The 19134-nt window shown below is 41.5% G+C and overlaps 1 protein-coding gene across 1 annotated transcript in view; it reads right to left on the bottom strand.

Annotated features, from left to right (window-relative positions):
- The window catches only part of LOC307263048 (beta-1,4-galactosyltransferase 3-like), a 57571-nt gene extending 39078 nt beyond the window's left edge, over window positions 1-18493 (bottom strand). The window contains exons 1-2 of the mRNA XM_080044069.1: window positions 18385-18493; window positions 9586-9635 (exon numbers count right to left, since the gene is read on the bottom strand). Coding sequence (XP_079900195.1) covers window positions 9586-9635 — 50 coding nt within the window. The 5' untranslated portion in view covers window positions 18385-18493. The remainder of the gene's footprint in view (window positions 1-9585; window positions 9636-18384) is intronic.
- Window positions 18494-19134: the final 641 nt, after the last annotated feature.

The following is a 19134-nucleotide window of genomic DNA, read 5'->3' as shown; positions in this document are numbered from 1 at the left end:
TCTCTGTGATATTCTAGTCCAGATTTGAAGAGTCTAGGTGCAGTGGTTTTCAATCAGGACCAGTTCTAATGTGGCCTAGACCCCTAAAAACCAGTAAAATGTTCATTCTTTGCATTTTCACGAATAGAAAAAAAGTTTCACAAATCAGAAACTATGTTTTCTATAATCTATAGCCTCACTTTGATATTGTAGTCCAGATTTGAAGAGTCTAGGTGCAGTGGTTTTCAATCAGGACCAGTTCTAATGCGGTCTAGACCCCAAAAAAGCGTTGACATGTGCCTTTATTGCATTTTCACAGATAGGGTAAACGTTTCACAAATCAGAAACTATGTTTTCTATAATCTATAGCCTCACTGTGATATTCTAGTCCAGATTTGAAGAGTCTAGGTGCAGTGGTTTTCAATCAGGACCAGTTCTAATGCGGTCTGGACCCCAAAAAAGCATTGACATGTGCCTTTATTGCATTTTCACAGATAGAAAAAAAGTTTCACAAATCAGAAACTATGTTTTCTATAATCTATAGCCTCACTGTGATAATCTAGTCCAGATTTGAAGAGTCTAGGTGCAGTGGTTTTCAATCAGGATCAGTTCTAATGCAGTCTGGACCCCAAAAAACCATTAAAATGTGCATTCTTTGCATTTTCACAAATAGAATAAAAGTTTCACAAATCAGAAACTATGTTTTCCATAATGTATAGCCTCTCTGTGATATTCTAGTCCAGATTCGAAGAGTCTAGGTGCAGTGGTTTTCAATCAGGACCAGTTCTAATGTGGTCCAGATGCAAAAAAAGCAGTGACATCTCCCCTCTCTTTCTTTTAAACAAACGTAATAAAGGTTACATCAATTGTAAACTGTTTTTAAAGAATGGTTAGACTCTCTTAGATAATCTAGACTAATTAATGTGGCTTTACCGCGGCGATTTAGGAGGTTAAACAACGGAGAATCAGTCGCTCCGCTGCTCCTTAAGAATCCCTTAACTTTCCCTTAACTGCCGAATCGGCTGCTGCGAATCAGCTGCCAACTTCAGCGTCGTCTATGTTCAATGCATGCTCGGGACAATGGCGACTGGAGCGTCGGCTGCACTGGGATGAGCCAGAATCCGAACATGTTGGCCTATTCGGATGAGCACGGATAATGAGATGATCGATCCGAATATGTTTACTTCGCGAATAATCTCGTTATTATTCAGGAAACAACTATTTATTTATTTTGCCTATCATGCACTAAATTGACGCGGCGCGTTCTGCCTTAACTTGAGTGGCACCTATCAGCTGTTCATCTCCGCTGCCGTGGCAGAAAAGAGATAGACCAGCTGCGTTTATGCATGGCCCCGTGAGCTGCGGTCTCTCCATTCCGCTGGATGTTTGTGACCCCGAGTCACCTTCAGTCCCTCCTGACTTTTATTTATTTCAAATCTCTGAACGTGAACCACGTCTCTTCATTTAATAAAATCGATCTTTAAATATTCGATCTGCAAACACTTCGCTTGTTTAGTTCATACAATCTGTTTATAACTAAGAGATTTGCTCAAAAAAAGTTTCGTTTTTGTGCGTTGATCAATTAGACCACTAGATTATAAAACGCTGTTTCCTAGTCTAAAGTAATTATTAATTGAACTAAGTTAGAAATTAAAAAAGAGATGGAGAGAGAGAGAGATAGCGAGACAGAGATAGGCCTGGGAGAGAGAGAGATAGCGAGACAGAGATAGGCCTATGAGAGAGAGGGAGAGTGAGAGAGAAGAGGGAAATAAACGGGCAAAATAAATATTATCTAGATCGATGATACAACTTAGTTAAAAATAAAAAGGGACAGATGAAAAAATTAAATAAATTGGGCAAGTTTATGATTTACTGTGATGTAATAGGCCTACTGTTTCAGACTCTGAGGGTGTATTCACACATGGAAAGTCCGTTAGTTCACTTGCTTTGGTCCAGACCAAATAGAATTTGGATTTTTTTGTTTGGTGTGGTCCACTTTCATATTGCCCCTTTTGCAAGTGAACCTAGCCTGGAAATCCTGACCCTGATATCTTGAACGATAGAGGGTCTGGCGACGATCAATAGTAATTTCCAACTCTAGGGGCGGCTCCTACTCGTGCATTTCAAATGCCACTGCACGCAGTTGGATAGCACTACAACCAATCAGAGCGATGCACAAGTGACGTAAGCCCCGTTCGTTTAGCGAACAGCTGTTAAACTGTTCAATTAAACGTTTGCCGTTGTCGGTCGGCAAAACAGAACATTCCACTTACTTGCTAGTGAAAGCTATGAGTCCCGTCTTCCAATTCGTTAAGGGTCGAGGCCAAAGCAGTCTCAAACTCACACAACATATCCGCAGCCATCTTTGATGTTTACTATCACAGCTTCGACGTCGCATGCACGTCACTGTCGTCATCCGGTTACGTCCTCCCCAGAGCACCATATAAAGGGCTCTGGCGCGCCCATATTAGATAGAACCAATTGAAACGTTATACCAGATTTCTGGTAGTCTTGATAAGCTTCAACGGAGCGTCTCCAGACCAACACGCGCAGCAAATTTAATTTGCCAGCGCCTAGTGGCAGGTCTGGGAATGCCAGGCTAAAGTGAACCAGCATTACGAAGCAAAACCACACGTGATCTAAGGTCATTCATTCATTGGACAGACATTCTGGGGTGGAGAGAAGCAGGAAGAACGAAGTAAAAACTGCGAATTTATCATTGATATAATATGGAGTTAAAAATAATAAAAATGCCTACATCTAGCCTATATATAAAGAAGAAAAAAATCTAATTATTGTTGTTTCATATGTTTATAATATGTAGCCCTATGACAATGCCACGTTATGTGGCTTCTAGCCTACGATGTGAAACATCATTTTTACTGTATTTTTGCTGCTGGACGCGACTCGCGTGAAGAATAGGCTCAAACTGAAACACAGCTGATTAAGCTGTGTATCAGCTGGGTGTCAGTTCGGCGCTGTTCAGCACCAAACTGACACGGGGACAGTATTGACGGTCCCGTTGGGAAGAACAATAAAAACACACACTTCATGCAAAGCGCAGCGTGAACCTGTTGGCACTGTAGGCTACGGGAGACGCTCCTCTCCATCTGATCGCTGATCCGCACGCATCATTATCAAATGTAATATTTTCGCTCGGGGCTCCCGGTCAAACCACAACTAATCTTCCTAACAATGGCGACAACAACACTTTCCCATAATGTGAAGCTGATGGCGATTTATTAAAAAAGAAAAGAAAGAAAAGGCGCAGTGCTTCCTGCAATTGGGTCGGATCGAGTCCGGCCAAATTCACACCACAAACGAACTGCAGCAGAGTGCGTTTTGAAGCGCATCGAGACTACCTCTTCAGCTGGGTCTCGGAGCGTTTGTTTGGTCCGCCCCCGAGTGCGATTGCTGTATTCACACCTGTCTGAAAGATGCGCACCGAAGGTGGAAGTGCACCTGAGTTCGTTTCAACCGAACTAAACACAGCATGTGTGAATACACCCTGAATGTTCAATGTCCCCCAGTCAAACGTGTAGGGGCTTAGACAGTTATAATGAGAGAGAGAAACAGATGAGTACAGTATGAGAAAAAAAAATCTCATTATCTCATTATTGATAATATGCCAATATTAAATCAATTTGAGGCTCTGAAGGGACAATAATTGTTGTTTTAAAAAATGTTCACACATAAGCCCCAGCCACTTCCGGTTTCATATCTGAATACAGGTACATATAGATAGGCTAATTGTGTTTGTTGAACAGATAACCTACAGATAATGACGTCTCCGTACACTCCTACTGCACATAGTAGCACCATGGCAGGCACCTGAGTAGGCTATAGGCTAAACAGGAGCATTTGAGTCCACACAGTCTAAAAACTAGTGGTGGGCCGTTATCGGCGTTAACGTGCTGCGTTAACGCCAGACTCTTATCGGCGATAAAAAAAATATCGCCGTTAATCTCTTATTCCACCTCCTGTTCGGCTCAGGGGAGATAATAATAGCCGGGGGCCGTTGTTGACACTTGAGGAGCCTTTATTCTCTCACACACCCGCCGCTCTCTCTCTCCATCACTTGCCACGACACAATCGGGTATTGGAACGCAGGGTGGGTGTGTGTGGCCACCGGTCGCCACGTGACTATAAGTTTCCAAGTTTTAAACACTTCTATCTCTTCAACGTCAACGTCACCGTACCCGAATCCTAAATATCCCCATAGCAGACGCTATACTTCATCGGGGGGGAAACTTTGTTTTGCGCCACAGTTCGGCCGTAATGCTGCTGCACACACACACACACAGACACAGACACAGGCGCACACACACACGCTGCATGACAGAGACGAGGGGCGCTACCAAAAAGACGAGAGGAGCGGTTGGAGCAGTTGGAGCGTTTAGAGACACATGCGTGCACATTTATTTACATAAAATCGCAATCGCAGTCATTTGTGCAGTTATGTAAAATGTTTCATTAAGGAAAATTACAGAAAAAGTAACGCACAGTGACTTTGATGAGTAACTTTAATCTGATTACTGGTTTGGAGATAGTAACGCGTTAGATTACTTGTTACTGAAAAAAGAGGTCCGATGCCGGTGTTGTGCCGAATTCCCACTCCCCGCCGAAATCCCACTCCCCTCTAGGAGGCTTAAACGCACCAGGCTTCTCATGGTGCGTTTAAGGACAGCTCGGAAAAATGTGTTACGACATATAACAAATGGGTCTCTCTTGTAAATGAGACCCTGGGTCTCAATGAGATTTTACCTGTATAAATAAAGGTTAATAAAAAATAAAAAAATGAATTAAGTGGTTGTAGAAAGTGCGGGGGACAGAGGGCACAAATCGTATAGACTCTCAAGTGCAGCACAACATAACTTATATTTTGATGAAACATGAATTAAATAGCCTACGAACAGTTTCCTCAAAGCCTAAGACGAAGGAACTTGGCTTGTAAAAATCGCCTCGGTTCGTCAAACTACAACTAGCAACACGCTAGGAAGGCAGTGGGATCCTGCGGGGGAGTGGGATTTCGGCGGGGAGTGGGATTTCGGCACAACACCGGTAACGCGTTACTAAGTAACATCTTGTTGAACATTATTTATTTTCATCACCAATTATCATAGTAGAACAGCTTCCTCAAGCAGTTTGTGATGCATGTTGGAAACAGGAGATGAGCCCCTGGTCTGATGCGCCACCTGGCTTGAGAAACACGTTCTCAAAGACTTACTTTGAGTCATTATTTAGGGAGCACACACATATTATGAATGCATTCAAATGAGCCATTTTAATCTAGATTAATCTAGATTAATTCCAAAATTAATCTAGATTAAAGAAATTAATCTATGCCCACCTCTACTAAAAACACAGAATTACAAGGGTGCAGAGAACAGTGCACTTTTGCAGACGTACATATTAAGGTTGTTATTACATTACATTAATAATGTCGGCGTGAAAGTGGGCTGATCTGAGGCATGAAACTCCAGGGCTGAAAATGAGTCCCACTCCGGCCCTGTTTCAACACCATCTACAGTTCACAGTTCTATACCTTCCATCATACTCTCCTTATCCAGTTTTTCTCTGCATGTCGGTGGAAGGATGTGGATGAAATTCTCTGGACAGATCCAGTTAGGCGAAGAGATAGTGTCTAGGATTTTTTATACTGTATTTCCTTTATCAGATTTTTTTAATTTATTTACAGTATTTTCTGTAATTTGTAACCTGTAGGCTACTGGATACAGTATTGTATATATGTTGTTGTTTGCTGGGATAACAGTATTATGCAGACTACTGCACACATGTTTTGTTGTGATTTTCCATGTTGACTGATTTGGGTCTATGGAGAGAAATAAATCATATTTTCCTCAGTCTGCAGCATTGGTCTTGTCAAGTGTTTGGTGAACTTATTGTATATTTGCACTTTCTCTGTGTACTTTTTATACATTACTCAAATCACTGAGAAGTAGAATTACTAAAAGTGTTTAAGGTTAGCAACAGCAGTGTGTAACTGGTCCAGACAGAATTAAGTAATATGAAGCGTGTGTGTTTCATACAGGGGCGGATCTACGGGTGGGCCTGGTTGGTACAGGCCCACCCAGATTGACCCAATCAGATTCATGAAAAAAATAAAAATATTTTTAATGTTTAATTGTCTTTTCTCATACAATATATGTTTTTTTCTTGAATACATTTATAATTTAAAATATTTACAGTAGCTACCAAAATATAATAATATTCAGAAACCCCTCTCGTAGCCTACTCATTAGTTCAGTTCAGTGACGTCTTTACGCAAAATCATGGTCGACGCAGACAACGGATGGCGGTTTCGTGCACTATCAGATAGCAGCCTCAATTAGCAATGGCTAAACTGCTCTGGCTTTGAGTCACTTAAAAAAAAACGACGTCTACAAAATTATGATGAAATACCGTTGGACCAGGTTGTAGCTATGCAGACTCCGCAGCATCAGGATTGCCCGGAGAATGCAGAGGAAATGGCCACAACCAGTCCTGCTAATGTTAGAATACAGCCGCAGCCGCTGGCAGAGACAACCGTCGGCGGGACTCCATCGGATCTCTCTGCCCTGGAGGAACCCGCCACTCAACCAAAGCTGAAAACATTTCCAGCTACTGTCATAAATTGGAAATCACGCTCATTTAACATCAGGTGGTATGAGCAATTCAAATGGATGGAATACAGCCAAGAGCGAGACGCAGTCTTTTGCAGGGCGTGTAGGCATTTTACAAATATGCACGCAGAGTTTACTTTAATCAGAGATGGTTACAGGAAATCAAGCAAGTCGCATGCTTTTGCACTAACTAAACTAAAAGCATACAGTGACAGCCATACACCGCAAAGCCGCAGGACAGTTTTGAATCAGCTGCACGGCGACGCCCCGTCATTTGTGGAACGAAACCGGGAGCAAAGTTGTTCTTGATATTGCGTTCTGTACCAAGCTAAAAATACCACCCCGAAATGCCACATTGATGAGCCACCACATCCAGGATGAGCTGCTTGAAGCATCAATCCTGCTACGCAAGATAAAGACCGAACTGCATCAATATTGTGCCATACTTGCAGATGAGTAGGCTACAAAGACTTAGCTAAACGTGAGCCGGTTGCCGTGTGTGTGTGCGATTCCTTCACGGAGGTGTCATCAAAGAGCGGGCAGTGGGCTTTGTTGCGACCGCAGACTTGTCCGCGAAAGGAATATCATATTAACAACTTGACACTTTTGTCTTTTGAAAGAGAACTAATTGACAGTTCGGATTATGATGACATAATCAACTTTTTCAACTCGAAGCCTGGGAGACTCCGCCTTGTGTAGAAGCTCCGGTAAGACTGGGTTTTTGTATGCTGGCCCGCCGTGGCATTATTGCTGTTTCTGAAAGTTTTTTCTGAATATTAATTAATTCGATTGATTCGTTTGATCCATTTTTATGTTCAGGTTGTAGTCACTATATAACGTGAGCTATGCAGTGTTGGATTTGTGTTTTTATTTTGTTATTATCCTACATCTGATCCGACAGACTGGTAGGCCTATGTGATATGACATGAGTAGCCTATAAGGCATATTAAAATACTACAGATTTGCAGGTTCTCTCCACTTCATAATTGTATTTAGGTAGTAGGATAAGACTCCGCCTTGTGTAGAAGCTCCGGTTAGACCGGGTTTTTGTCATATGGTTTTTGTATGCTTGCCCGCCGTGGCATTATTGCTGTTTCTGAATTTTCTTTTCTGAAAATTAATTCATTCGATTTGTTTGATCCATCTTCATGTTCGGGTTGTAGTCACTATATAACGTGAGCTATGCAGTGTTGGATTTGTGTTTTTATTATGTGATATTCTGACATGAGTAAAAGGCATATTAACATGTAGGCCTACTACCGATCTGCACGTTCTCTCCACTTCATGATTTTATATTATGTAGGCTATAGGCTACGTGTTTGTTTAATCTTTGAAAAAAAAACAAGGCCCATCCAGATCATTCCTAGACCCACCCATAAATTACGTACTGAATCCGCCACTGGTTTCATATGGTGACAAAATATGTTTTTTTTATAAAATAGTGTATAGTTTTGAAAAGAGTCTTGCAAAGGGTCTGAGGTGTTTTGGTAATTGGGTGTTTGGTGTGCTAATTGTGTGTAGTGTTTTGAGAAATCGGGCACTGTTTTCAAAATCGTGCTTACAGTAAAGGTGAAGTAAGCGGTTTATTTATGTTAATATAAGTGTTAAATCGCTCTTTATTCATACAGTGATCACTTACATAATGTGCGCGTTTCATAAAGCCAATCTCAGCTACTCTGCATGTAATCGGAAAAATAAACTTTTCAGGGATCCCGAAATGAATATCCAATCACAAGAGAGAACGCTACAAACCGACACCCGTCTCACTCATGGTCTCACTGCCGGTGCATGCCAGAGCGACAGATGGGTGAATGTTTATGCGCCTACAATGGCGGAGTAGGTAAAAATCCTTCCCAATGTCTGTTTTGATGGTTTTTATCATGTTTTATCACACTTATGGATCTGAGATGATGCTAGATAACTCGCTGCTTGACGACCGCAGTGCATTAATGTGGTGACGTAGGGGCGATTGAGGGGACTGCTAACTGCAGTAACTGACAGGAAGTTAGCTAAAAGAACCATTCCGCTTACAGCACCTTTAAAAGTTACTGCAGTTAGCAGTCCCCTCGCTCGTCCCTACGTCACCACATGAATGCACTGCGGTCTTCAAACAGCGAGTTATCTAGCACCATCTCAGATAAGTAATTGTGATAAAACATGATAAAAACCATCAAAACAGACATTGGGAAGGATTTTTACCTGCTCCGCCATTGTAGGCGCATAAACATTCACCCATCTGTCCTCTGGCGTGCACTTGCAGTGAGACCATGAGTGAGACGGGTGTCGGTTTGTAGCATTCTCTCTTGTGATTGCATTTTAATTTCGGGATCCCCCGTAAAGTTTATTTGCCGATTACATGTAGAGCAGCTGACTGAGAGATCGGCTTTATGAAACGCGCACATTATGTAAGTGATCACTGTATGAATAAAGAGCAATTTAACACTTATATTAACATAAATGTATCGCTTACTTCACCTTTAAGCAATCGAATAAAATGTAAAACGATGAAAAACTTCAAAAAGGGGCAGAAAATAACAAATTCACAGTGAAACCTACTGGACGGCTGGTTAACGGTTAGTAGTTAGCAGCGGTTAGCTCTGACTTTATAAAGCTCCTGGTTCCGTTAGAAAAGCCGCTACAAAACACTGCTAGAAGCACAGGAGGCTTAAAAACCCCACGAAAAATCACTTTTATATAAAATATCAATAAAACAAACACGTTTTAGCTCGTTATTATGAACGGGAACAGTCAGTTCCCAGCGTAAAGTTCCGTAACTGACGGCGAACAAAGTTTGGTGCCGATCCAACGGAGGAGAGTCAAAATCACCAAAACGTAACATACGGAGTGACGTCACCACCAGGAACGTAAGGGGTGACGTCAGCTAGACACACACACACACACACAGATAGACAGACAGACAGACAGACAGACAGACAGATAGATAGATAGATAGATAGATAGATAGATAGATGTAGGCACTCACCGGGATATATACTCCATCACTCTGTACTCCTGCACACTTTCTGAAGACATCTGTAAACAATGAAAACTGAATCTGAGGAATGCTTTTCAAAGTAAATCAGGACAATGCGCCATATGTGAAGTTGTTCTGACTTATTTATGAATAAATTATATATATATATATATATATATATATATATATAAATATAAAACTTTTTAACAGTTTTAACTTTTTAACTTTCAATACCTTCATTGTATTTATTTTCGGCTCTATGAACTAATCGGACAGTGTGATTGGCTTCACTTGGAATATTTTTTCAATCCGCTGGCATTGCCACTTGTGTGGGAAAAACGATTCACTGGATGCTAGCTTACTTCAAGAATGAACGGGGACTTTATCTCATAACACCATTCGTGTGTTGGCAACCGAAGGGACGTAGGGGAGAACGGGGTAAGTAGGCACACTTTTTACTCCAGTGAGAATTGCTCATCACCTAAACATCTTTCAATAATCATTCCTACATTAAATTGAAGCTTAAGGTGTTGGCTTGAAATGTGTACCCCTCACTTTTTCTATCTTATTGTAATAAAGAAGAAATTAATCATCAAAGACACCCTTACACATTGTGACAACCAACCCCATCAAGGGGTCGGTTGTCAAACACTATGGGGTTGTTTGTCACAATGTTATCTTAATGGGAATAATATTAAAAAGAAGGTAAGAAAGTAAAACTAAATTTGAAAGTTTAATTGCATTGTCAAGTTGACAAATAGGCCTACATAACTTACTGTAGCCTTGGCAGCTGGTCTAGTTTGGGATGCACTGGGTTTGTTTTGATTTTGTTGCCCTTTTTTCTTTTGCATGCTAGCTGCCTTTTCCTGCTCTATTCTTTCCTTCTCTGGGGTGTCAGTGAGGATACAGCTTGACAATTTCTTTCGTTATTGGGTTCCTTTTCTGGCTGCAGCCTTTGGATAACATGTGACACCAACCCCCCAAAAAATGTGACGACCAACCCCAACTTGAATTTCTTGCTAGCATCAAGGCCAACAACCATCTGAAAACTAATTAACTTGCTAACCACAATCTAAACTATAGTTTACCCTTCACACCTTGTATGGGTAACAAGTGTTTTGTTATAAACCCATTGTGTAAAAGCCTAGAAGAAAAATACTGAGGAGCTAAATATTTTCAATTTGACATGAAAAACACAAACAGTCGTCTCTCCTCAAATTCAGCAGTCTAACTCCAAGGAAGACTATGTAGGTGACCTCTGATCCCAATTCTGGATATTTACATACCAAGATTTCACAGACAGCGCCTTCTGGTTCTGAGATATAACGATTGTGACAACCTACCCGTGTGACAAATTACCCCGTTCTCCCCTACCAACCGTAGGAAGAGGCCGCTGCTGCTGATTGTTTGCCGCTTCTCGCCACTGTTCATATAGCCTGACACACGCCACCACACCTGCAAATGGAACAAGCCTTTGCGCGCCGCTATGACGCAATCGGTCTTCAAATGCAGCCTTCGTAGGCTGCAACCCCTGAATTGAGATTCACCTTGTATATGTCCATGCATTCACCGCTTCTGTCATTTAGCAGCTCACCAGGCAGGACAGAAAACATGGACTGGATTTCACTGATGTCTTTTCTCCTCACTCACACATCACTTTACTTAACATCTCATCTGCACCACCAAATGTCCAATCATCTATATACTCAACCACCACCACCCCTCCACCCAGTTTCCCCCCTCCCCTCCGCCCCCCTGCACAGCTAACCTGGCTAACCTCAGACCTCTCCAGCCTGCCCCTATCCCATCACCCTCTGGCTGTGCCAACTTTGCCCGCCTCATCACCCGCTCACTCAACAGTAAAGCCCCCGCCATACATGAACTCATCCTCGACAATAATCTGGACCTCCTTCTACTTACTGAAACCTGGCAACAACCCAATGACTTTTTCTCCCTCAACCAAGCATCTCCCCCTGGTTTCAGCTACATCGCCAAACACCGCCCCTCCCACCGTGGAGGTGGCCTCGCCGTCATCCACAAACAGAATTATCTGATCAGAGAACTCACCCTCCCCTCAGTGTCATCCTTTGAATTCATCGCTTTCAAAGCCCCCTCCTCCACGACAGTTATCCTCATCTACAGGCCACCCAAACCTAATCCCTCCTTCCTTTCCGACTTCACCGAACTCATCACATTAGCATCAGTTTTGTTTATAAAAATACTTAAGATTCACTGTGTCACAAAAGCACACTGAAGTGTTTTCATTTTCATTGTGTCCTGTACAGTTAGTACAAGAGTGAATTGGATTTGTTATTTTGATGTTATGGCAGCTGCAGCAGTGTTTGATAATTTGCCAAAACAAAAACAAAAAAGGAAGAAAAATAGTAAAGGAAGTTGTGAATGAAATAGTTTTGACTTCATTTGTCTGTACAATTATCACTATATTGTGCCGTTATATTTGACAAGGCAACTTGTTTATGGAATATCGCAATATATCGTGATATATCAAGATACGCAATACATCGTGATATATCGTGATGTATCGCATCGTGACCAGTGTATCGTGATACGTATCGTATCGCAAAGTCCTTGACGATACCCAGCCCTAATATACAGTATAAAGGGAAAGCTCAAAAATATATTTTTTTGTTGTAAATGGACCAATGAAGACAGGTGGTTGGAGGGAGAAGAGTGGCAGTGAGAGTGTGGATGTGTGGAGGAAGACAGAGCTGTAATGTCTGATGAAATACAGTAAGGGCTACAGTCAGTGCGGTTACATGGCACAACTAGATTGGATTATCACATATATCGAACAAGACACTCGAACGGACCGTGTCACTTGTCTGAGTATACATGGCCTTTCAGAAATCGGATAAATGTCCGATGCATGGCTGTCTCCACTATGCTAGGTGGCGCTGTAGCCCTTTCAACCATGCTTTCAACAAGTGGTTTTAGAGCCACGTCCGGTTCTCTTCCGTCAATAACCCATGGTGTAGCCTATCACACGCAGGCACACAAGCACAGAACGAGAAGTCCGATATGCGACAGTGTGTGTTATCTCAGTGAGGACAATTCATAGTATTTGCTGCACTGAGCCTATTTTGCAGGTGAAGTGAACTGTTCAGCTCCAGTGACTTTTGGTAGTGCAGACTGTAGTTAGAGTTTTGCACATTGAGCTACAGTTGTGCCCACTGTGGGTTAGCAATCGAAAAAAAACTGTAATGCGCCGATTCTGAGTGCACTGAGACAGATGATTACCTTTGGAGAAGACTTTCTCAACAACCTGTAGACCTACATGGATGCGCACAGAGGATGCTTGTTTGTACGAACAATTTAATTATAAAATGGCGAGTGAGTGCATGCGTATGTATTTATTTGCTTTCTTATTTACACTTATTTTCCTAAGAAGAAGAGCAATTGTGCAGTTTCTGAAGTCATCCTTCATGCTTACACAGGGCCACCCATAAGGGGTAGAAAATGGGAAAGCTTTCTAGGGCCCAGCCACCATGGGGGGCCCAGAGAGATTAATTTTATTTTTTGTTTTTTGCAGATGACCTAATTTAGCCAACCTTTATTATGAACGCTATTTTCGCAAGAGAACTTTCTATAATAATATATATCACTATAATAATATATATATATATATATATATATTTTAGTGGTGGGCCGTTATCGGCGTTAACGTGCTGCGTTAACGCAAAACTCTTATCGGCGATAAAAAAAATATCGCCGTTAATCTCTTATTCCACCTCCTGTTCGGCTCAGGGGAGATGGTTCCCTCCAGGGCCGATGGCTGTTCGCCGTCAGGGTGAACCCCCTTCCGTGTGTTCTCTGGTCGGGTAATAATAGCCGGGGGCCGTTGTTGACACTTGAGGAGCCTTTATTGCAGGAGCGAAGCTTCTCTCACACACCCGCCGCTCTCTCTCTCCATCACTTGCCCACGACACACACCACCTGGCTGCAGGATCGCTAATGTAACACTCAGCGCCAAACCCCCTTCACAAATCTGTCTATTCAATGTTTACTTATGAATGTATCCATGTACGTAACTCTGACATGTACATAACTTAATTTATTGTTAATAATATGGTCTGTTTATAAATTCGGCATATGATTAAAGCATCTAAACGACCGTAATCATGTTAAACGTTTACTGTTTTTAAGTTATTAATGCCACTCGCTCCCGCAGATACACAGCAGAGGGAGGTCTTATATTCAGCCATTGCTAAAGGGAGTGCTGTATTATGGAACGGCCGCTGTGGTACGAAATTCCAGTCTCAACAATGTTTCCTACACGAAATTATAACTCTAGCGTCTACAGCCCATTGTTTTCATGTAGTGTAACTTGTGTAATGTGTTACATTATTCAGCTGTTGCCGTGATGTCGGCTAACGCTGATGCTAATGATAACTAGCTCTCCGTCGCACAATAGACTGTAGGTTGGTGTTGCAGCCAGCTGTTAGGTGAAGCGCTGTCCCACAGGTAAAAGCCATGGACCTATAAAGCCTGTCCAATATTCACTCTAGTCCAGATTCTTGAAAAGTTTATTAAGGACTTTATTATTTATGTAAAAATTATATTTAATGTTTCACTTGAAGCACAAAAGTAATGGCTTTATTTTCTGTTATAGCCTATAGCCTACCCAACAAATTAGTTTTTTCGTTTTTTTTAAGCACAAAAAACAGTGCAATGTTGTGATTTTTAGCCTTATATCTGATTAAATTGTTAGAATATTATTTGTTCGCAATAATTAGACACTCGTTCTGATGACGAAATGAAAGCCACCTGGCTTGAGAAACACGTTCTCAAAGACTTACTTTGAGTCATTATTTAGGGAGCACACACACATTATGAATGAATTCAAATGAGCCATTTTAATCTAGATTAATCTAGATTAATTCCAAAATTAATCTAGATTAAAAAAATTAATCTATGCCCACCTCTAATATATATATATATATATATATATATATATATATATATATATATATATATATATATATATATTAGGGCTGTCACACAATAAAAACATTTAATCAGATTAATCACAGGATTCTGTGGATTACAGTTTTGTTCGATCGCTAAACCACAGTGGGCAAAACTGTAGCTCAATGTGCAAACCTCTAACTACAGTCTGCACTACCAAAAGTCATTGGAGCTGAACAGTTCACTTCACCTGCAAAACAGGTTCAGTGCAGCAAACACTATGAACCAGCCTCATTGAGATAACACACACTGTCACTCAGAACCTGCTCAGAGTACAAACACTAGCATCAAACCCCAATACACCATCTTTAACAGACATTGGCCGCGTTTCCCAGATTCGTTAAGAGCCTCTTTGGGCTAAGTACTTCTTTGGAGCGCTCTTAAGAACGCTGTGAAAGAAGAATGCGTTTCCCAGATTCGTTCTTAGCGAAAGTAGCTCTTTCACTAAGACGGAACTGTAAGACGGAGCTGACCCACTCTTTCAACCTTCTTAGCGACCAAATCGTCAGTGATCATGCCGCGTCAGGGAAATTTATTTCCTCCACTTTTCGAAATAATAAAACAATGCTCAATGCGGACCACTGGCGCAAGAAACAGACTAATAGTAGAGAAAACATTTTTTAATGAATTAGACGTTTACGTTTTCCACACACATATGAGTTTATAGTACTACTACACATACAAAAAAAACATCAACAACCCTGTGGCATTTCACAGATATCAAAGAAACAGATTTAATTGAACTCAGCTGAACCTCATTCAGAGCAGCTCCACCTGCTAAAGGTGTTGCCAAAGTCCGCGCGTGTGAGAAACCATGGCTGCAATACAACACCTTCTCGCTGCGAACCAACAGCCTCGCCGTGCGCGAAGCCAGACGGTTTACATAAATGCGTACGTGCGTCGGCACTTCTCCCCACTGGACGTGCTATCAGACCGGGCCGTCCAGGCAAAGTACCGGCTGCCCCGTGCGGAGATCCAACGGCTGATCACTCTGGTGTCTCCACACATCCAGAGCAACCCGCTGCAATTTTGCCTTCAGCCCGGTCCAACAACCCGCAGCCCCTACCTCTTTACCACCAGTCACCAAGCACTAAACCATAAACCCATAACCACCACACATCACCCATATCAACTATCAGGCCTGAAGGCTGAAATAAATAAACAGAACCAGCAGATGTAGGCTACATGTAACTTCCTGCACACTATGATTATTGCTGCAGTGTCCGGGTGCTTTACCTGAAAGTCTGGCACTGGAATGCTGTTGAAAGGGCGCACAATACACACACGTCATTAACCTACGCTTAGATACATTACAAATTGCCTGGGACTTTTTGTTGCTAGGTTTGACACCCTCATTTCAATGCAAAATGATCCACACAATACATGGTTGAAAAGAAACCAAAATAGTTTATTGAAACCATATGGGGGAGGGGTTACTCCGCGCTGTCTTTACTGGGCGTCTGCATCACCTGCAACGAAGGGAGATTGATTAGTGAAACCTTCTCACTCTTCCTTTTTGTTTGGTTCTGGAACTCCTGCCACTTCTTCCTCACAGCACGCCAGTCACGCAGGCCACATGGGCTGGAGGGGGACATCTTTTCGGCTATGGCCTGCCTAACACGGTTCTTCACCGTGATGTTCTTTTTGCCCCTTGTTCCCCCGAATAAAACTCCCCGGTGCTGCCAGACCTCGTCCACTAAGACGCCCATCTCCTCCGCGGTAAACGACGGTGCCCGCTTGTTTCTTTTGCTGCCGCTTTCTTCCATTCTCACATCACATGTGTGTGCCTATATCCACGGGGGTATATATGCGCTAATGGGCTTGATTACTACTTTGATACACTTGTTGCCACACACACCCGCACCCACACACACCCCCACACACACGATACATGCGTAGCCTAATTCCACCTGTGTGGGGAGACCACGGGGCGCTGTGTGTGACTTATGCGCTGATAAAGAGGTGGGTGATCGATTCGCCTGGCATCGATTTATTCAGTTTCAGCACGACCACGGTGGACAGCTCCCACTAAACAGCTTCTTTCGCTTCAACTTACGCGTTCTCCAAAGATGGCACTTAAGAAGCCATCTGGGAAACACCCGTATCCTAGCGCTCCTTCTTAGGCAAACCCTTCTTTCGACCCTTCTTTGGTCCCAAACAACGATCGAATCTGGGAAACGCGGCCATTATCTCAACTTTTTTTTTTCAATACATTGAACCGAACATATCAACTTCAAAAGCAGTTACATCAACTAAACTTTTCATAACTTGACCAAGCACTATTCTGAAGGTTATAACAGAAGGATTTGTTCATATGTTGTCTGATTTTTCCATGCTTACAGTTTTTTTCGATCGCTAAACCACAGTGGGCACAACTGTAGCTCAATATGCAAAACTCTAACTACAGTCTGCACTACCAACAGTCACTGGAGCTGAACAGTTCACTTCACCTGCAAAACAGGTTCAGTGCAGCAAACACTATGAACCAGCCTCATTGAGATAACACACACTGTCACTCAGAACCTGCTCAGAGTACAAACACTAGCATCAAACCCCAATACACAAATTACAAACTTTTAATCTTTACAGTTTGAATAATTTGAATTATTTCACACAAATTACATAATATTTTCTTTGATGAAAGGGTGAAATTATTTCACATGAAATTGTTTATTTTATAACATACCAGTTTTTTTAGGAAAACAAAGAGAAATGAAAATCAGAAGTTTGCTTCACTAGATACACATTTTGTATATTTTATTGAAAACATTTCCAAATGTAGTATTTATCTGTGTAGATATTCTATAATTGTAATACAGAAATCAATTCCTGTAATGTTGTCATTTACTGTAAGGATGCAACTCTAAGCTGTTTGTTTGCTGGAAAATTCGTATTACAGATGCAACTTTAGATTTTTGCAGATTGGGTTGCACTCTCAATCCTGCCTCTCTCAATGTGAGACCATGATTCACAACAGGGTCTATCAGTGTTGCCCTTACTGTATTTCATCAGACATTACAGCTCTATGTCTTCTAGGTCTTCCTCCACACATACACACTCTCACTGCCACTCTTCTACCTCCAACAACCTGTCTTCCTTGGTCCATTTCCAAAAAAATATTTTTTTTTAGCTTTCCCTTTATACTGTATATGTTCACTAACAATTCTAAAACAAGACATCTTAGTGTTTCAGTTGAAATTGCAATCCGCAGTGTTTGAAAGGCATTCATTCTGTTTTGAATGTGTGGTTTACAGTTGTGGCAGCAGTGTGTTAGCATTTGAAAAAAGTGCTGGAAATCCACAGTGTTGTGCAGGCTGTGGTTAAGCCATGAGATAGGTGTGTAGAGTTTTGAAAATTGTGTTTAAGCAATGAAAAACGAGCTACAGTTTGGTCCGAATGAACCGCTGCTCTGCATACTGTTGTTAGAGTTTTGCACTTGTCGTTCCAGTTGTGCCCACTGTTTAGCAATCGTAAAAAACTGTATATGCATTTTTAAGCCCTGTGCATAGTATGGTTTAATTATAAAAATTAAAACATGTCTGTATCCAAAATCAGTAAAAATGTGGGACACTAAAATGTTGTAAAAAAAAAAGTTTGAAAATGTGCTAGAATGATATTGTAAAGATGAAATAAATGTTTAAACTCTGGCTTTATCCAACATCTAGATTTTTTTCTTTCTTTTAAAGAGATGCATATTATTTACACATGTTGGAAATTGGCAAACTTGCACATTTCTGAACAAACTTTAAATACAAAAAATAAAAGTTTTAATATCAGTGGCAAAGTTTCATGATGAAATCTATGAGGTAATAAAAGTCTTACCCTATTCAAATGGCGTGTCTGGACTCGTATCTGACTAGTATTTTGAAGGTATAGGCGCACCGCTGTTTTTTTCCCGTTTGAAACAGAAGTGTATTAATCTCTTTTTATACACACACGCACACACACACACACACACACACACACACACACACACAGTCTTTTGTCTGAATTTTGCAAGAAAGGGGTGGGGCCTATGTTTCCTGTTTGACCTGAAATAGCCTATGCATTTTTAATAGCCTAGTTGTAGACCATTATCAGAGGATGGATTGTTTAATGTTCAAAATAAAACAAATCCTGTATACTGTATATACATAATATAAAATAGAATTACATACGTATGCAAGCTCCTCATGTCTCAAGTGTGCGGTAGTACGTGGTCTTTTTTCTTAGATATGATAGTGAAATGTAAAAGACTACGCATGTGCGGATTGGAGCAGTGACTTCAGCGTTACCAGAGAAATCGGTTTCGCCAGTTAACAAGGTTCCAATACAGTTGCTCTTTCAAAAGATTCCACCCAGGGAGATGGTTTCAAAAGTTTGTGTTTTCAAGACTGCGTTTTCTGTTGTCATGTGAATGATAGGCTGTATTTGCACGGTTTCGGTTTCCAGTAAACTTGGCCTTAAACCAGTGGCGCAAAAAGTGGGTATGCACTATATGCGGCGCATAGGGGCGCCGCACTAGAGGGGCGCCAAAGCGATCGGGGGAACATTTTTGGAGTCTGCATTTTTCTGTATTTAACAGCGTTTGTG

The sequence above is a fragment of the Ammodytes marinus genome (assembly GCF_949987685.1).
Source record: "Ammodytes marinus genome assembly, chromosome: 16".
In the NCBI taxonomy this organism is placed as follows: Eukaryota; Metazoa; Chordata; class Actinopteri; order Uranoscopiformes; family Ammodytidae; genus Ammodytes; species Ammodytes marinus.
The sequence above is the reverse complement of the archived record's forward strand: the minus strand, read 5'-3'. Positions and strand labels throughout refer to the sequence as shown.